This window comes from Myotis davidii, unplaced genomic scaffold (assembly GCF_000327345.1).
Source record: "Myotis davidii unplaced genomic scaffold, ASM32734v1 scaffold399, whole genome shotgun sequence".
Lineage (NCBI taxonomy): Eukaryota > Metazoa > Chordata > Mammalia > Chiroptera > Vespertilionidae > Myotis > Myotis davidii.
The window spans coordinates 5,278,015-5,297,702 of NW_006292094.1; the positions used below are offsets into that span (position 1 = coordinate 5,278,015).

At 52.2% G+C, this 19,688-nt stretch overlaps 1 protein-coding gene across 2 annotated transcripts in view; it reads right to left on the minus strand.

Moving 5' to 3' along the window:
- The window catches only part of WIPI2 (WD repeat domain, phosphoinositide interacting 2), a 10,843-nt gene extending 7,225 nt beyond the window's left edge, over nucleotides 1-3,618 (minus strand). The window contains exons 1-4 of one of the 2 annotated variants that reach the window (XM_006765442.2): nucleotides 3,403-3,618; nucleotides 1,562-1,658; nucleotides 1,059-1,156; nucleotides 730-822 (exon numbers count right to left, since the gene is read on the minus strand). In XM_006765442.2, coding sequence (XP_006765505.1) covers nucleotides 730-822; nucleotides 1,059-1,156; nucleotides 1,562-1,658; nucleotides 3,403-3,603 — 489 coding nt within the window. In that variant the 5' untranslated portion in view covers nucleotides 3,604-3,618. Of the gene's footprint in view, nucleotides 1-729; nucleotides 823-1,058; nucleotides 1,157-1,561; nucleotides 1,659-1,833; nucleotides 2,059-3,402 lie in introns of those variants that run through there. The other variant, XM_015565130.1, reaches the window with a different exon arrangement.
- Nucleotides 3,619-19,688: the final 16,070 nt, after the last annotated feature.

The following is a 19,688-nucleotide window of genomic DNA, read 5'->3' on the forward strand; positions in this document are numbered from 1 at the left end:
CCCGTGCTCAGAGGAGGGAGCAGCCGGGAGCACAAACGAGACCCTGAGAGAAGAGAGGGGAGAACAGCAAAGGAAACCACGCACATGGCCCTTCGGTGAGGACGAGAGGACGGGCCCTCCAGTGTCACGGAGGCTGAGGAGGCCACACAGTCGGGCCTGCGGAGGCCTCTTCTCGGAGCGCAGACAGGGCCGGGCCCTGTAACCTGGCGTCTCCTCACCGACGCTCAATAACCAGAGCTGCACACAAGCGACTTCCAGGCGGGACTTAAACACACTCCTACCTACGGCGTAGCTGTAAGGGAGTGAACACGGTGCCGCTCTTAAAGGCGCCGTAACTCAGAGAAGCGCAGTAGGACCAGAGAGGGAAAAGGAGGCTGAATGAGACACACTCTGTGACCACCACTGTTAGAGAAAAAGAGGGAAAGGCGAACACAGAATGCGCTCAGACCCCCTCAGACTGTCTCCACTTTCACTCTCGCCCCCCAAGTCCTCAGCACCACAGCCTGTGTCCCGGGCCATGTCGGGGTGCGGTGGTGAGGGCGTGCCATGCAGGGCACTCGGTCTCCCGTCCCGAACGTGCCCAGCTCCCCTGCGGGAGAGCCGCTCCCAGCAGCACCCCGAGCCCGCAGTGGGCCCTGCCAGGTGGGTGTCGCCGGCGCTCCTCTGAGGGCTCGTGTGGTCACGGGGCTGGTTGCCAGGACTGGTTTCCCACGGGCCCGGCAGCCTTACCTTCTCGGAAGCAGTGGCGAGCTTGGTTCCGCTGGCGTCGAAGGCCAGCGCGGCCAAAGGACTGTCGTGAGCGGGAATCATGTTGGCAGCTCGCTGGTGGGAGAACCAAAGGTGACTGCTAAGCCCACCTGGTTTCGGGGTGGGGGCCCCTGGGAAGTGCCCGGGTGACAGGTTCCTGCAGCCCGCCCCGGGGCAGCTGACCGGGACCAGCACAGCTCTGCCGGGGGCCAGCAGCGGGCACTGCGTCGCCGGGCCAAGGACGCCAGGACGCCAGGGCCCACAGCGCTCACTCAGGGACCAGCATTTCCAAGAGCCTCAGGGAACCTCACCAGGTTAATGGTGTCGAAGACCTGCACCTCTCCGATGGTGGCGCTGCCGGGGTAGGCCAGGTAGCAGTTGTCATTGTTGATGGACAGCGCGCACAGGCCTGAGGGCACAGGGAGCAGGGCAGTCAGGCCTGAGGGCTCCTTTGTGGTCGTGACACATACAGCGCAGTCACTTAACCCAGGGCCAGGAGGGAGGGCTCTGAGCAGCCACAGCGCACTGCTGGGTTAGCGCCGCCCCCCGCCCCGCCCGTGATAGCAGGGCTGTCAGCAGATTGAAGGCCGCTGGTGGGAAGTGATTAGTGACCTCAAAATTGGAAGCTGACCAAACCATTGACCGATGTGGTCACAAGACCAGCGCCAGGAGGAAGGGAGCCTGGCTTAAGGTCGATCCACTTCGATCTGCCTCCAGCTGTGGGCTCTGCAGAGGAGAGAGCTCCTCCCCCCCGCACCCCCCCAGGTCTTTAACAGGACACCCCGAGCAGCCCCGCCCTCCTCGGGGCGCTCACCCGCTGGGTTCGGGGGCGTCTCCCGGATGGTGTGCAGCACCTTCATGTCCCGAATGTTGTGGATGTACAGAGACTCCTCCAGGCACACGATGAGCCTCTAGGAGAGACAGGGAGGCGAGCGTGGAGAGAGCCGCCACGCTGCACGCATGCACCCCGCCGCTCAGTGGGCTCTTGGATCAAGACGCTTGGCGTTCCTCCCATAGCACCCCTCGGCCTGCACACTCCAGAGGGCGCTGCATTACCGGCGGCTCTGCCAGCACCGCCCTCAGCACCGGTTAGGGGCAGAGCCCATGCCTGCCTCGTCTCTACTGCCGCTGCACTAGGACGCCTCACTATGCACTGACTCCATGTCACAGAAACTGGGCTATACGATGAGAAAAGTGATTTGTATGACGGTTTGTTGTGTGTCTCTCATCCCTCACCCCTCTGCCCCTCGTGAAAACCACATCGAGTGCCTTGGATGGGTCTGGTAAGTAAACACCTGCTGCTGAACAGGCGCGGCAGGATGAGGGTGGAAGCCGAGGATTTCCCAAAAGTATGACACTCCCCTGCACCCGGGCTGTTCTGCAGGCGTCCATGTTCTTGCTGCGCTTCAAGATGGAGTCCCTGGAGGGCGCATCGCGGGAAGACAACTGGCCCGCACGCACGCACGCACGCGGCACCTGCCGCCACGGGACACCACGTGTGTTTTAAGCTTTAAAAGGCGGTCGGGGAGGCCGGGGGAAGGTCAACGGGGAAGAAAAGGAGACATGTGTACTACTATTTGTAACACTGTAAACAATAATATTAAATAAAAATTAAAAGGTTCAACATGTGATGCCTTATCCTCTCCTATTTCAACCAACTTTTTCAGTCAACAGACCAATGCCTGGGTTCAGCCAGGTCAGTGGTCACGTGGCAGTAGCCGCCAGCAGCGCCCGCACGGTCCACGCCCCCTCAGCCCAGGGCACTCCGCTGTGCACGGGGCGGTGCTGCATTTGTGAGTACAGGCCGCGGGAGCCCGGGAAAGGGACTCAGTGCCAGTCACAGGCCCACACGCTGGGCCAGACTCTCTTGTTTTGGGGAAGATATAAAAAGCAATAAATTATATCACTTTTTGGGGTTAATCTTTACCTGAGGATGTTTTTCCCACTGCTTTTTCAGAGAGTGGGAAGAAGGGAGTGAGGGGGAGAGAGAAAGAGAAACATCGATGTGGGAGAGACATCTCAGTGGGTTGGCTGCAACCCAGGTATGTGCCCTTGACCTGGAATCACACCCACCTCCCTCGGTGCATGGGCCCATGCTCTAACCACTGAACAGCTGGCCAAGGCAGAAGCATACATCATCTTAAATCAAAGGTTAAATTAGCAGTTTAAAAAAGGAGAAAGAAGATGCCAACAGGTTTTTTGAAGTAACACGAGTGAAAGTAAAAGAAGCTAAATAAACTATGACTCAACACCAAGGATGGCTGCATGGACATCCGGTCAGTCCTCACGTAACACTGCCCACAGCCCCTGGCGCCTGCACGACGTGGGAGAAAGCCAGTGCCCAGGCTGACCGACAGGGACAGCGCTGACTCCCACAGACCCTCATCAAGGCGCAAGGAGAGGACGCCACGTGGGGACTCTGCACAGACACGGTGCCCGGAAGGATGAGCAGAGGGAGGGAGGGACCTGAGAACACAGCGCCGCCGTGTGGAGGCGGGTGGTGGGGGGTGAGCGGGGCTCGGGGCAGAAACGCTGGCTCAGGACCGCGTTTGTCCTGGAGGCACCGGAGGCCTCCGGGGGCAGTGGCGGCCGCAGCCACACTGCACACTGAGACACGGGCAGAGCGAGGTCTGACGCCCAGAGGCTGGTGCTCACCTGCCTGTTCAGCTTCACGGCCAGGATGGTGTTGGAGTAGCTGTAGTTGCAGATCTCCGTTCCCTTCTTAAAGTGGCAAACTTTCAGTTTCCGAGGAGCTTTGAGGCTGACGATGGCCACCAAGCTGCTCGAGAACAATCTTTCCACGATGCACACGTCTTCAGTGTCAGCTGTAAGCAGGAAACATACACGTACCCACATCAGCAGGTGCAGGCTGCTCGCACACACAAACAGCTGTCCAAGTGCACATTACGTTAGCAGAGCACTTGGGGCTACACGGTGGGCGCCTGGTGACAGGGCCGGGCTGTGGGGACGATCCCAGAGCAGCACCGGAGTCGAATTCACCGCTTAGGAGCCACGTACACACCTCTCAGGGTCCCCTGCCAGGAAGGCCTGCATTCTGCATGGAGGGCCCCTCTGCTCAGGCGCTGCCCTGCAGGAGCCTCCCCGTCAAAGGGAGTCCCAGCTCCTCTCCACACACCCTGGTCCCTTCTTCCCTGGCGGTCACTGTCATCACGTGCATCTGCCCACCGGCCGCTCCCTGCACACGGTCTGGACTGTCCGCCCCACACGGACAGAAGCTGCACCTCCTGCTCACAGCTGTCCCCCGGCCTCCGTCACGGCACCGACAGACGCCAGGCCCCACCGAGGCTCTGAACTGTGAGTCCTGCTTTCCGACGTGAAAGGGGAATGACCGCCACTCTCAGAACCGCAGGAGGGGGCGGCAGATGCCGGCCCAAGTCAAGCCCCAGCCCCACCCACCTGCTCCCGCAGGAGAGGGAGACACCCCGCTCAGACCGGATCAAACACGTGCAGACAGCATCCTGCCTGGAAGTGGCAGGCACAGTGAACCGGCCACAGACACCCCTTCACCCAGCCCCCTGACTGCCCTCACCCCTTCCTGCTGTGGGAAGTTCAGATCTAGATGCAGAGAGAATTCTCGAATGTAAGGAAATGGCGGAGTGAGTCTCACTGCCTCCACCGCAGCCTGTCTCCTGAGCCAGGGGAGGGCTGCAGCGCCAGGTGTTGTGAGCATGTGCCCATCCACTCATTCAACAACGCTCCTCAATTAATCTTCTGGTCAATGCAAACCGAGCACAACCCCAGCAGACATTTTGTTGACAATAACTGATTTCAAAACCAGAAAGGCAAAGCATCTAGAACAGCGGTTCTCCACCTGTGGGTCGCCAACCTGTGGGTCGCGACCCCTTTGGGGGTCGAATGACCCTTTCACAGGGGTCGCCTAAGACCATTGGAAAACACATATATAATTACATATTGTTTTTGTGACTAATCACTATGCTTTAGTTATGTTCACTTTGTAACAATGAAAATACATCCTGCATATGAGATATTTACATTACAATTCGTAACAGTAGCAACATTACAGTTATGAAGTAGCAACGAAAATAATTTTATGGTTGGGGGTCACCACAACGTGAGGAACTGTATTACAGGGTCGCGGCATGAGGAAGGCTGAGAACCACTGATCTAGAATATCCAAGGCTATCTTGAAAAAGAACTAGATTGAAGGACTTACGCCCTATGACTTCAACACGCAGTATATAAAGAAAGCTACAGCCAACAGATAGCACGTTACGACACAGACTGACAAATAATCAATGGAGAAGAGCAAACAGCAGAACTAGACCCGCCCTTAGAGGATTCTTTTAAGCACCAAAGCAATCCATGAAGGAAGACAAATCTGTTCAACAAATGGCTGAACAGGAAAAATTAGCCTTTACTCCTACCTCACACCACACAGCAAAGTTAAACTGAGGTGATCACGAAACTGATAGGAAAGCTGAAGCTACCAAGTCCAATGTTCAAGCAAGGAGCCATGCTGGCCAGGCAGCACAGCTGCTTTTAACTGCAAAGAGTCAGAAACCAAGAGCTTTCACAGAGAAAAAGATCTCAACGTACTGGTACGCAAAGGTTTCTCAGGAAGGACACAGCAAGCAAAAATCAGACTTCATCAAAAGTCAACATGTGTGCTCAACAGATAAGACAAGCCACAGAACAGGGAAAAAATTTTCACAAGACATTATCTGACAAAGGGTTGGTACCCAGAACATCTAAAGAACTCTGGCAACTCAATAATAAAAGACAAACAACCAAATTTAAAAAGGAACAAAAGATCTGAACAGACATTTCACAAAAGCTATACAAATGGCTAACAAGGACACGAAAGTGCCCGACACCATCAGGGAAATTCAAATCAAAGCCACATGAGACTCCTCATTCATACATCAGAAAGGCCAACGTGGGAAAGACTGGCGCCACCTGCTGGCGAGGGCACAGAGCAGCCAGACTCGCACACGGCACCATAGGGAGGAGAAACAGGACACACACTTAGGAAACTCTGGTCGTTTCTTATAAAAGGAATCCCACGTTATTTTCCTCGGTATGCACCTAAGATAAATACAACACATGTCCACAAAGGGAGCTGCACAAGAATGCTCCCGGCAGCTTTATTCTTCACAGCCAAGAACTGGAAAAGCCCAGGGGCCCATGAGTCAGACTCAACAACTGTCATATGAGGCCGACCCTTGAACAGGCAGGAGTAACCCCTCGGAGTAGGAAATCCAAGTGTTTACTTTTGAATCCAAAAACTAACTTCCTTCGGTGCCCACAGGGGAGTGGTCCCAGGACCTTGTGGGCACCAACACCCACGGCACTCAGCCCCGATGTAAGATGGTGGAGAGCAATCATGCAGTCGGCCCGCTGCATCCGCAGATGGGAAACAGCAAGGTATCATCCAACACGACCTGCGTGGGCCTGCGCAGTGCACACCGTGTTGTTCAAGGGCCAAGGGAAACACGCAACGAGACAGGTAACTCTCAAAAGCATTCGGCTGAAAGACCCATCCAAGAGCACCTGCTGCGTTGCTCGGACGGACATTCCAGAACAGGCAGGCGTGGCCTGCGCTAGAGAAAACCCGGAGCCCTGGCCTCAGGGGTGGCGGGAGTGGGGCTGGAGTGACAGTGAACCCCGATGGGGCTCAGGGGACAGCTGCATCTGTCCAAACGCAGCACGCTCACTCCAGGTCTGCACGCTCCTGTGTGTGAATACCACCCCCAGAGAAAAAGACGCAGCACTGACCCCAGGTAGCAGTGCTCATGCTGAAGTACTCAGGGAGCATCTACTGAGATATAGCTCTGATGGGCGGGGTGTTTTCACCTTTCCCACCCAATGGTAAGTTTGAAATTTTAATGAAAAAAAAAAAAAAAAAGCAGGTGAGAACTCTTAGAATTTTAAAAACAGAGGGTGCTTGTATGGAGACAGGAAACCTATCTTTTTTCTATATTTTTATTGATTTGAGGGAAGGAGGAAGAGAGGGGGGGAGGGAGGGAGGGGAAGAAGCATCAATGATGAGAGAATCACTGATCAGCTGCCTCCTGCTTGCCCCACACTGGGGATCAAGCCTGCAACCTGGGCATGTGCTCTGATTGGGAATTGAACTGTGACCTCCTGGTTCATAGGTCAATGTTCAACCACTGAGCCACGACGGCCAGGCAGCAAAGCTACTTTTAACTGCAAATAGTCGTTAAAGAGAACAGTATACTGAACCCCTCCATAGGCCCATCACCTGATTTAATAAACATGCACTTTCTGCCTATTTTTTCTTTTCTGAAGTTTCAAAGGTCATCATCCTGACCTTTCACCCGGAAGTAAGTCTGGTAAGCCCCTCTAGATAAAAAAGGATGTAGGAAAATATGTTCTCATCTGTGACTAAAAAGGGAAGACACCTTACATCGCAGCGACTTCCAGGTGGATGAAGAACTGCACGGAGAAGACGATGCAGGAGCCCGTCTCGCGTCGCCCCGGAGCAGGACAAGCCTTTCAGAGAGAAGCCTTACGAGAAGACAAACGCATTCAAACAGCAGAAACTCCAGACCTCAGAACGGCAACAAGACCATAAACAAGGTCAAAAGCAAACACCGTCCAGAAGAAATATTGGCAACCCACGGCAAGTGGTGAAGTTGTTTTACATCAGTAAGAGACAAACAATCCCACAGAAAAGCAGGCAAAGGAAAGAAACAAGCAGTTAAAGGCAAGGAGCAGCCAGCGGATGTGGCCCAGTGGCCGAGTGTCTGCCCATGAACCAGGAGGTCACAGTTCGATTCACAGTTAAGGCGCATGCTCGATTTCGGGTTCAATCCCAGGAGAGGGTGTGCAGGAGGCAGCCCATCGATGTTTCTCTCACTGACATTTCTCTCTCTCTATCCCTCTCCCTTCCTCTCTCTAAAATCAATAAAAACATTTTTAAAAAAGGCAACAAGCATATTTCTTATCTTAGACTCATCTCCCAAGTATGAAAATGTTGGATAATGCCTGTGTGGCAGGAAGTGAGGAGAAAGGTGCTTGCACCATTAATAAAAACATGGTCCTGCCCCTTTTTAAGGACAACTTTGCAGTATCTACAAACTATCAAATGTTTATCTGTTGATTCTTCTAACAGCTGTTCTCACAAGTGGGCACAACAAAGACGCTCGCCCGGCAATGCCACGCCCCCGGCATCTTTCTGCGTAGGAGAAAGGAAGCCTGGCCGCTGGGGCTGCTGGCCGAGCGTCACCCGTGTACCAGGTCACCAGCTCAGTGCCCAGTCAGGGCAAGGCCCAGGCTGCAGCAGGCACTCAGTATTCTCTCCCCCTCTCCCTTCCTCCCTTTAAAATCAACAACAACATTATATATTTTTAAATAGAGAGAAATGAAAACACACATCCACCCAACAACTTGAACACAAACATTCACAGCAGCATCCTTTAAAAGTCACAACCCAAACGGCCATCAACGAAACACGGTCTAGCCACACAGTGTGATGGTACCGAGCAATCAAAAGACATCAGTACTGACACATGCTCCAACATGGGTGAACCCTGCAAACTTCCTATGTGAAAGGAGCCAGTTGGGTAGGACTCCCTTTATCTGAAATGCCCAGAGTCGCACATCCCTACAGGCAGAAGGCAGATGAGTGCTTGCCCAGGGGTGAGGTGGGCGGAGGAAAATGGGAGTGACCGCTGAGGGACTCAGGGTTTCATTTGGGGAAGATAAAAATGTTTTAAAATTAGATTATGGTAGGCAGTACAACTTAGTAAATACACTAAAACCCATCGAATTGTACACTTAAAACAGGTGATTCTGACAGCATATAAATGACATTTCTATCTCTCCATCCCTCTCCTTTCTTCTCTAAAATCAACAAAAACATATTTTAAAAAAAGGCAACAAACATATCTTACCTTAGACTCATGTGTTAAAAAAAACCCCACACAGGCAGACTACTGCATAAATTTGAATTTTGGCCAATATATTAAGATCTGATGTAAGCACAGGAAGGCAGGGCTGGTGAGAGGATGGGCGACAGGGACAGAGGGTTTGAGAGGCGAGGCGTCAGGGCAGGACCTCACCAGGGTCTCCTCAGAGCCCAGAGCCCCTGGGTCCTGGAACACTCGCATTCAGGGGGGCTCTTACACGGCCAAGCCAAATACCAAACCCTGGGCTTTCCTGGGGGAACACCCATGAGTGTCATCAAACTCCAAAGGAGCCAGGAGGCAGACAAAGGCCAAGGCCACAACACCTGGAGCCGGCCCATTCCTGTCACTTAGGAAGAAACAGCAGCACAAAAGGGTCCCCTGCGAGTCCCCAGCCCCAGGGTGGTGCCGGGAGCGGCTGCGGCTCACTGCTTTCTACGGAGCCATTTCAAGCAGCTCTTTCCCATGTTCATTACACCCAACTAGCAGGGAATTTGTATTCAATCCTCACCCAAGGAGTGAGGGTATTTTTTCCATTGATTTTTTTTTTAATAGAGAGTAGAAGGGAAAGGAGTGGGAGGGAAAAAAAGAGGGTGGGAGAGAAAGAGAAAAGGAGACATTGATCCGTTGCCTCCCACATATGCCCTGACCAGGTCAGGGGAACGAACCCACACCCAGATACATGCCCTTGACCAAAAATCAAACCCGAGACCCTCTTGTATGCAGAGGCATGCTCTAACCACTGAGCTTGCCAGCCAGGGCCCAGGGAATTTTAAAATTCTCACCCGAAGATATGTTTTTCATTGATTCTAGAAAGAGAGGAAGGAAGAGAAAGAGAAACATCAATTGGTTGCCTCACACACACCCTGACCAGGGATCAAACCCACAATCCTTCAGTGCAAAGAATGAAGCTCTAACCACTGAGTTACTCTGGCCAGGACCCAGGGAACTTTCTTTTTTTAACATATTTTTATTGATTCCAGAGAGGAAGGGAGAGGGAGAGAGAAACATCCGCGATGAGAGAGAATCACTGACTGGCTGCCTCCTGTAGCCCCACTGGGGATCGGGCCTGAGGATCCAGCTCCGAGCATGTGCCCTGACTGGGAATTAAACCGTGACCTTCTGGTTCGCAGGCTGATGTTCAACCACTGAGCCATGCCATCTGGGCTCCAAGGAACATTTAACACACGAACACACACAGAACCCATGTACCAGCAGTCCCTTCCCACGAATTGGAAGGACACACGGCTAAGCCCTCCCATGAAATGACGATGCCTGATGAGCCAGGCTGATGACTGAAGGTACTGCAATCAAATGAAAAGCAAGAGAAGCAAGGCTGCTCACTTGTAATCACTGAAGAGGGCCTGTTACCAAGACACCAGTGCCAGTAGCACTCATGCTGTTGGATCCTCAAGCTTCCATTACAACAGATTTAAGCAGAGAGCCTGCTGGAGTTCCTCCCTGCGCGGCCCATTGCTCTAAGCCTCACTGACACTGTTCCAGCCAGTGCATGGCGGTCACTGCAGAGCGACGTCAGAAAGCACCTCTCAGATCCTTCCGGGGACGAGGGCCTGTGAAGGCAGCGATGGCTCACTGCGTGATCAAAGGCACATGTGTCTCCGGAGGCATTTCTTTAAATTCCCTGACTAGGAATAGACCCCATGACCTGGTTCATAGGTCGACACTCAACCACTGAGCCCCGCCGGCCGGTCCAGAGGCGTTCGATCAGGGAAGCAGGCTCTGCCGCTGTGGCGGAGGCAGGGCAGCCGGCTCATGTCTACTCCAGAACCGATGCCTCGTGAGGGATGTTTCCCCAGCTCAGAACCATTGCAGTACTTCATGGGAGGGCTACCAGAGGTTTGCATATTATTTGCCTTCAAACTAACGAAGGACATAAAGAGGAATAGAAATGGGCACCCACAGCAAGCACAGCAAAGCATACATGGGAGTCCTCCCAACTTGAAAAGTTTGAAATTACAACAATGGACATAGTATAAAACAACAGAAAAGTCTCCCCCTGCTGCTGGGCAAAGGGCAAAGGTCCCCTTGCTTAATCAAACAAAAGAACCAGAAGCTGTCAGTCTCGTTTCCCCCAGCCCAGTGCTGGCTCGCTCTTCTGTAACAGCAACAGTGGCTGTGAGCAGACCCGAGTGCATGGGACGGTTAGGAGGTAGGCGGGTGAGCCAGCCCTGAGCCGAGGCGAAGTTTGAGGCATCAGTACTACTTTGCTCTGAGTCTGTGTGTGGAAAAATGCCAGAAAACAGTCTGGACTCAGCAGCTGATCTGTTCTCTAAGAGACACCCTTTTCTCTAACTCAATGCAAGTACGTGACAGAGGAAAGGCGGACCCGCTCTAGGCGGAAAGAACTTAACAGCTGCGGTGAACCCTCGAGTATAAACCCTCGAGCCCTGGCTGGTGTGCTCAGTTGGTTGAGCTTCATCCCACGCACTGGAAGGTCGCTGGTTCGATTCCCAGCCACGGCACACATCTGAGTTTTGGGTTTGATTCTCAAGTGAGGTGCGTACGGGAGACAACTGATCGATGTTTCTCTCTCCTTCTTCCTTCCTTTTTCTCTAAAATCAATAAAAAACATGTCAAAAAGTAAAATATTTACCCCCAAAAAGTTCTACATCCATTTCACCACCTATTTTTTAAAGGTCAAAGATCACTAAGAAGAACAAAGAAATCACCACGTTGGCCAGCAATCACGACTCTCTTAATACAATGCTATCGAGACGACACATTTTGTTCCACCAAAAAGCACTGGGAAATGAGGTGCCAAAAACCAGTGAATAAGCTTCCAGAGGACAAATCAGTCATTAAACTGACTCAGTCGAGGAGAGTGCAGATCAGGTGTTCTTACTAGCGCTGGGTCTCCAAACAGTCTCAAAGCAGATGACTGTCACTACAGCAACCACTTAGCAGCACAACCCAGCGACGGTTTGGATTAGTTTCAGTAAATGTTCAGTCATGTCAGAGCCCAAGGGAATCCTCTGTCCAGAGACCAGCCGCCCTTCCCTGAAGGAATCCCCTACTGGGAGCGATCCTTCGTGGGTCCCGTGGAGGCGGCCAGTGGGGTTCTCGGAAACATGGGCACCCACTTGAGATGAGCCCGCGCACCAGCTCGCAGCTACCCGGTCCGCAGAGCACAGCTCCCGCTTCGCAGCGGAGCGGGCCTTCTCAGAGGAGCGGTGAGCGCCAGGGCAGGCTGAGGACAGAACAAACAAGCTGCGCTGCCAGCGGAACCAGAGTCAGGAGCTGACTGACCGCAAGGCTGCGGCCGGCTTCCTGGGGGGCCAGACGCAGCACTCCCCTGGGGTCTTCACCTGAGGCTAAGGGGACCAGGTGGTATCTATGTGTTTGCTGGTCGCTGTGCCCCCGCCTGCCATGCACAGAAGCGTGCACTTGGTTTTGCCTTCCTCCGTTTAAATGTAAGTGTCACGAGAGCAGGAACTAGTCACGACCACGATGTCCACGAACAAAACAGGGCTGGCAGGCAGCAGGTCCTCAATAATGTTTGCGGAGCGGAGGGAACCAAGAACAGATACGAGGCGTCTGGCCACAGGAGAGGGGTCATGCGTGCGGGACGGCCTCTCGCTGGGAGGCCGGACCCCTGCCGATCAGCAGGTCCTGCGCACACCCAGGAAAGCGAAGACCCCGAGGCCCCGAGGTGAAGTAACGTCTCGAAAGTCACACAGTGACGAGCGAGAAGTCAGGCTCACGCCCCTTCTGCAATTCCAGATTGCCTCCCACACGCCGGCTATGCAAATCCCAGAAAACGGCAGCTGAGTAAAACAAATCATTCCTACGGGGGCTGTACAACCTTCGACCCCGGAAGCCCTGCATGACAGAAACCTGAACGGTGTAAGTGGCGTGAGAAACGGGGGATTACAGAACAATGCATACAGTATGATGCCATGTATTAGGAAAAACTCAACCCGTCAAACAGATATGTACATTTGTAAGTATGCAAATAAACAGAAAAGATCGGGGAGGACACACGCAGCTGTTCCCAGCAGCCACCTCGCGGTGGACTAAGGGGAAGGGAGAGAACCGGTCAGGCACCTGGGCCTGAATCAGTGTCTGATGTAAGAATGCATATCAATTCCAGGGAAACGTGTCCATATTGTAAGAGGGAAATAAAGCAAACACTTACTGCATTCATAGATCTGTTCCAGCTTATCCACAGAAGAAAGGGAGAAAAACTTATAACCGGCCTTACTACCAACAGCTAGGGACCTGCAAAAAAAGCCAAACGCAGAAATAAGAGCTGATGCGCACACACAGTGACAATGCAGACGCTCCATGTTACAGGCAACCACCTCTCCCCAATGTCAGCACATCACTTCATGAGCTGTACCCGGGGAATGGCGGCTGAGCAGGAAAGAGGGGGCAAAGGAAGTTGACATGCCCCACAGCTAGGACAAGGTGAGGGTCAATAAAATATAGTGTTCTTATTTAAAACTTAAAACTATCAATTTGACATATGAATTATGCCCCAAGTTAATGATCCCCTCAAAACAAAGTGGGTTTCTCAGGTGATCCGATACACGTGCTGGCCTATGCGGAGCCCAGGCTCAGAGAGCGACGTTCCAGCTCCGTGTCCACAGCCCGGGGGTGACGGCATCTCTGCGCTGCAGTGCGGCCTCACCAAGGCCATCCGACCACTACGATGGCCGAGCGGTGGGACAGAAATAACGCGGACCCCAAACCAACTGAGGGTCCGGGATGGGAAGGCTGCACTGTTGGCCTGCGAGGACCCAGTGAAGGCGCTGCTGCTTCTGCCACGCGGCTCGGAGGGGCCTCCGGAACCCTCCCCAGCAGGGCTGTGACACCACCGAAGTGGGCCCTCGGCAGACCCTTGCTCTCCAGGGTGTGACTGACCCAGGGAAGGAAGAAGAGAGCACGGCCTCCAGAGAGAGGAGAGGCAAGCAGGAAGCGGAGGGCATGCAAGGAGTCAGGTCCTGGGGCCGGGTGTGTATTCGGTGCTGGGAGAACACGAAAACAGGTGGAAGCGAAGATAAGCCAGAAGCCTAGGGAGAAGGAAGACAGGCATTTCATGCTACGAGGGTTTCATCTATTTTTAAAAACCTCAGATTCCCCACCTCTCTCTCACTCACATATATAGACATACAGCTGACCCTGAACAATGTGGAGGTGGGGGCGCCCACCCCTGCACAGTAGTAATGTTTACAGCTTCTGACTCCCCCAAACTCAGTCGTCCCGCAGTATGGGGGGTAAGGGGACTGGTTCCAGGAACCACATGAACGCCCAAACCCACAGATGCCCAAGGCCCTTACATCAAGTGGGTAGAACCCCCACGTCCAGACTGTTGAACCTGCGGAGGGGAAACCCAGGGAGAGAGAGGGCTGCTGTGCCCTCTGTGGAAGGCTGTCGTCCAGGGCCCACTGTGGTCCATGAACTGAGCTCTACGTTCGCTTAAACTTTAAAACTGCATCAGTTTACCTGAGAAATAGAAACAGGAACAACTTTCTTCAGCTCACATCCTTTTTCTTTGTGAAAATAGTTCACTACATTGAATTAATTGTATCAACAGAGTTAACTGTTACCTGTAAATCACCTGAAAAGCGATAAAGGAACCAACACAAATACCAGGATAACCGAGGCTAAAGAGAAAACAAAATCTCAGTGCCCGCGACGGGAACTCGGTGCTCAGGAAAACCTTCCCAGTTAACTGAGGGTGACAGCTCAGCACTGAGACCTCCCCCATCGTTTCTGATTTTAAGTCATTCTTATATTATCATTTCCCTTGTGACCCTACCAGCATTAATAGCCCCTTCCCTTTCTAACTTCTTGTTGACTTAGAAACCAAGTCACCAAGCTCATTAGTATTATAGATGAAATAAGCCCCTTCATGGACAAAGTGATGAGCTGTAATTAATTAGCGAGAGCCTGGCTCTTGATCTGTCTGGTTCTCAGATGCACTCCACGCAGGCAGGGTTTGATCCTGCGGGCCCCGCTGATCAACATCAGAGCTAGGGCATTCTTCCAGACATTCTGAAACCGATTTAGGGCATTAAATCCATAGCTAGAATGTTAACCGTGTGGTCTATCAAGCAACGGTGCACTGTAGTCAGTAAGAAATGTAAACAAAAATACTCCAATTACTCCTTGATATGTGTATAATATGAGTGTGTATTTTCTCAATAAAGGCAGACAGTTTTAAAGGGTGATGTGAAGTATTTTCAGCTCCAACACTAACAGTTAAGTTCACACACCCATCGGAGATTCTGCTTCTTAATCCCTCAGGACTCACCTGCTCACACAAAGGCATATCAATGCGAGAGGAACAGTGACAGGTGAGTCTGAGATTTCCTCCACAGACAGTCTGGTTCCCTAATCATGCTCATGCGGTAAGTCTGTTGAAGGTAATACAATGAACACCTTCTATTGACAAAGGGAAGCTCGCAACCTTAACAGAAAAAGGGCTCTGTCTGCTTCACCCTCACCCCATTTCACTACTACTCCTGCCTTCAGCTGTGCCCGGAATCAAAATCCAGACGCTGTCGCACCCTCTGGAGAGAGGCTGTGGAGAGTGCCTGCTCCTGAAATACAGCTGGAGCCGCTCCCGTGTGTCCCCCTCACTCCACTTACAGAAGCTCGCTCCACCGCCAGCCCTGCGCCTCCTGAGGCTGGTCCTCCGCCTCCTCCACCAGCGAGGTAGGCTCCTCTCGCCTTTGCCACCTGCAGCTTCCAAAATGGTGTTGCTGTGTCTCCTTTCCCACTCTCCCCGTCCTACGGGGTTAAACCCTTTAAAAACATCCTGTTCAGCCTGGCGGGGGCTCGGCTGGGGGAGCACTATCCTGGGCACCAAAAGGTTATGGGTTTGATCCGAGGCCGGTGCATGCAGGAGGCAATGATCTGTGTCGCACATGATGTTTCGCTCTCGCTCTCTCTCCCTGCTCCCCTTTCTCTTTAGAATCAATGAAAGTATCCTCAGGTGAGGATTTAAAAAAAAATCCTACAAACATCGTTTTGGTATCTTATTGACTGACATTTTATTAGTGTTTTGGGAGGGAGCCAAAATAAATGCTTGTCCATGGTCCACCATCTTTATCTGCAAGTCTGTCACTGAATTTAAACTTGAGTATTCAATATCTAAAAGACAGTGATTTCCACTAAAACATGAAAATGTGAATTGTATCTTTTTCTTAATGCCTTTTTCCTCTCTCTACCCGTAAAGGCTTTCCCTTCCCATCAGCTTCCTTGTTAGAGGTTAGTGCTCAGTGGAGATGGCCCACACCCATGCAGAGGCCTCGACCTAGTGGGCCTGCACACTGCGTAATAAGTTCATCACCGCCCACTCGTTCCCATCGCAGGCCTCCAGCGGGATTCCCAAAGCAGAGCTCCTCATTTCCTCCTAAACTAGTGATGGCGAACCTACGACACGTGTGTCAGAGGTGACACGTGAACTCATTTTTTTGGTTGATTTTTCTTTGTTAAATGGCATTTAAATATCCTAAGCACAGCGCCATCCCGCCTGTCCTGCCGCCATCCGGGCCTGCTATCTGCAACCCAGGGCGGCGGGCATCCTGTGTGCGACCCGACCCAGGGCGGTTGGGCGGGGTAGCAGCAATCAGCCGGCCCACCCGGGCGTCCCGTTTGTGACCCGACCCGGGGCAGCGGGGCGGGACAGCATGGCTCCTCTGTCACCCCAGCTTCCTCATCACAGCTTCCTTGGGGGGCTAAGCCTTTAGTCGGACATCCCCCGAGGGCTCCCTGGCTGCAAGAAGGATGTGTGACTGCAAGCTTAAGCCTGATCCCCAGGGAGTGGGCATAAGTCGACAGGTGGACATCCCCCAAGGGGTCCTGGACTGCAAATGGGCGCAGGATGGGCTGAGGGACGCCCCCTCCCACCTTGAGTGCACAAATTTTTGTGCACCGGGCTTCTAGTATAAAATAAATATCAAAAATATGTCTTTGTTTTACTATGGTTGCAAATATCAAAAAATTTCTATATGTGACACAGCACCAGAGTTAAGTTAGGGTTTTTCAAAATGCTGACATGCCAAGCTCAAAAGGTTCGCCATCACTGTCCTAAACCGACTCCTTCCTTGATCCTTCTCCCATGATGTCACTTATCGCTGTTCACCAAAACCCAAGCCAGAGACTGAGGGGTAACCCTCACTTCCCCTTTAATGCATCCTGTGCCCATCAGCACACTGGTGAGGAAAAGGAGGACAGAAGTGACCTACTCAGAACACCTGTAACCTAGAAAAACCCTGAAGAAAGCAGTAACTCCTAACAAGGCCCCCTATCGTCTCTATACCTTAACTTTTCCAAACATGCACATCACTTCTGTAAACGGAAGACCTGGAAAACCAAGCTCCTCTCTTTATCCCGTCCCAATTAGAAATGCAGTTTAAACCAGACATGGCCGAATCACTTCCCACCGACCAGGGTATCCCCGGAAGAGTTCCATCTGTGATATTTCCATTTGAGATTCAATTGATGTTCTGCCACTTATTAGTTTACCTTCCATTTCGAAAAGCCCAAAATTCCTGCAATATAAGCCTTCCACAGTGTTACTTTCAGAAACTGGGATCGGAACTAACCATGCAAAGTCAAGATGAAGGGGATCATCTTTGTTGGGTTCCTCTGCCTCTGGTCTAGTTAAAAACAAAACAAAACAAAAGATAAAAAACAAATAAAACTTATTCATACTTCTGGGTAAGAATCACGGAAGGACCCACAACATGGACACCATCAGCACGACAGAGAGGCAGCAGACGGGTATGCGAGGCGTGCTCTGATGTTAAGCGTCACTATACAGCGTACATGTCTCCTATGAAGTGGCTTCCGGACTTTCTCACTAAATACAGTGAATGTGGACACTAGACCACTGTTCTTCATCCTGTGAAAAATTGTGCTCCTCTGTTAGAGTAAGTTCTGGAGATGGGCAAGGGAGGGGACGCTGCAAACTGTAAGGCTGTTCCTCAGGAAATTCTGTATTTCTTTCACGTGTAGACTTAAAACAAATTAGTCATTTCGATCAACCAACTTTTCGTATAATCCTAACTTGCTATCGCTTATGACTTACGTTCATACTATATCAAGGCCTCTTTGGCAAGTTAAACAGAACACAGAAATCTTCCCTTGAACTAATAACTTCAAGACTCCCGGGAGGGTGGGGAAGCACATGATTTCCAGTTGTGAAAAGGTCTTTTTGCAGGCCAGAGTGGCAGTCTTCTATTATATAGGGAATTTGGTGCCCATTTGAAACGACAGCAAAGAGAATGCTTGGTCATATTTTATTTCCTTTCAATATAAATAATGTGGAGTGAAAAACTGAGCCCTAGCCAGTTTGGCTCAGTGGATAGAGCATCGGCCTGCGGACTGAAGGGTCCTGGTTTCGATTCCGGTCAAGAGCACATGCCCAGATTGCCGGCTTGATCCCCAGTGGGGGGCGTGCAGTAAGCAGCTGATTAATGATTCTCATCATTGATGTTTCCCCCCCCCTTTCTCTCTGAAATCAATAAAAAAATAAAATTATTTTTAAAAAACTGAAAGAACGGTAGGAAATGTTTTGGAAATTCTCTAATCTATACAAGACATAAAAACCCCCCATCAATCTACCACTTCTATTTATTTTCTTTTTTTTACTGGTCTCAAGATGCTACGGGGGAAAAATAGATGCTAAGGGCTTAAAAAGCACATCGCAGTTGGTTTGCAATATCCTACTCCCCACCTGGATCACACAGCCTCTCCCAGTTATAACCACGTGCACCGAGGTGTCCAAACTGCTTTGGCTGTACTGGCCTTTGGTCACATAGGCCACTATGGTATCTGGTTGCTTTAATCTTTAAAGACTGCAACCCTCTGATTCCTAAATTCACTCCCCTCAGAATCCTCCTCTGCAGGTAGAGTGGAAAGAACATGATGGAGAATTCTGGAAACCGATGTCAGTCCTGCCCCCGCTGCACCACTAACCGATCCTCAGCTCCAGGAGCCTTTGTGGACGTGCGTTTCCTCACCTGTCACCTGTGGCTGGAGCAGTCCCGGCTCCCTTCCACCCTCCAAGCAGCCCCCGTGGGTCTGTCTGCATTAGCTTCACAACCCTGCCGGCTGCAGGCCACCGCCCTGGGGCTGGCCATTCTCCAATCAAAGTTGTTTCCCCCCGTTTACTTAATGCATTCTTAAATTAAATGTACTGGGGTGATACTGGTCCAATAGGATCACACAGGTTTCAAGTGTACATTCCTGCGATACGTGATCTGCATGTTGCATTGCGTGCCCACCACCCAGAGTCAAATCATCTTCCGTCACCTTCCATTTGGCCTACATTCAAGCTTTAATTTTTTTTTTTTTAAATCTCGTTTTCTACTTTGCCGATTGCACTCAACCAGTGACAACTCAACCAACTACTCGTTGGAAAGCCAATGACCCACTCCCCCTCTTACATCACTTCCTCTTACTCACGCCCCAGGATGGCTCTCCTGCCTGCCGGCCCCACAGCTCATCCTTCCTGCTCCCCAGGCCTCCCCGTACCTATCCTCACAGCCCAGGGGCCGCCGACCCGCATGGCTTGGCCTCGGGGCCTCTCGTCCCCTGGGCACGGCCACGGCCCGGTCCCGAAGGGCCCAGGCTCCCCAGGTATTCCTGTCACCCCCCTGGGCCCAGTGTCTCCGTGGTCGGAGGCCAGGACTATGGCTAAGTTTGTCTCTAGCCCGGGGAGGACATCACAGTTTCCGGCCAGAAAGAACAGCGAGACGAGAAGAAGAGAGAAAAGCGGGAAGGGCCTAGGATGACCGGGAGGCTGGAAGGGCCTGAAGGGGAAACGGGAGAGCGGGGCTGCGGGGCACCGGAGGGACCCGCTCCCACCGGGCGGGGCGGCGAGACAACAGGTCAGGCCACAAAGTTCGGCCCAACTTGGAGAGAAATGGGGTCCGGAAGGAGAAAGCCTGCCAGCCGGTGGGTGGGCACCTCTGTCGCTCTCCTCGCCCGGAGAGGGGGGTGCCCCGAGGGTCCCGAGGGGGGCGCCCCCCGCCCGCCCCAGGCCCATCCCAGGGA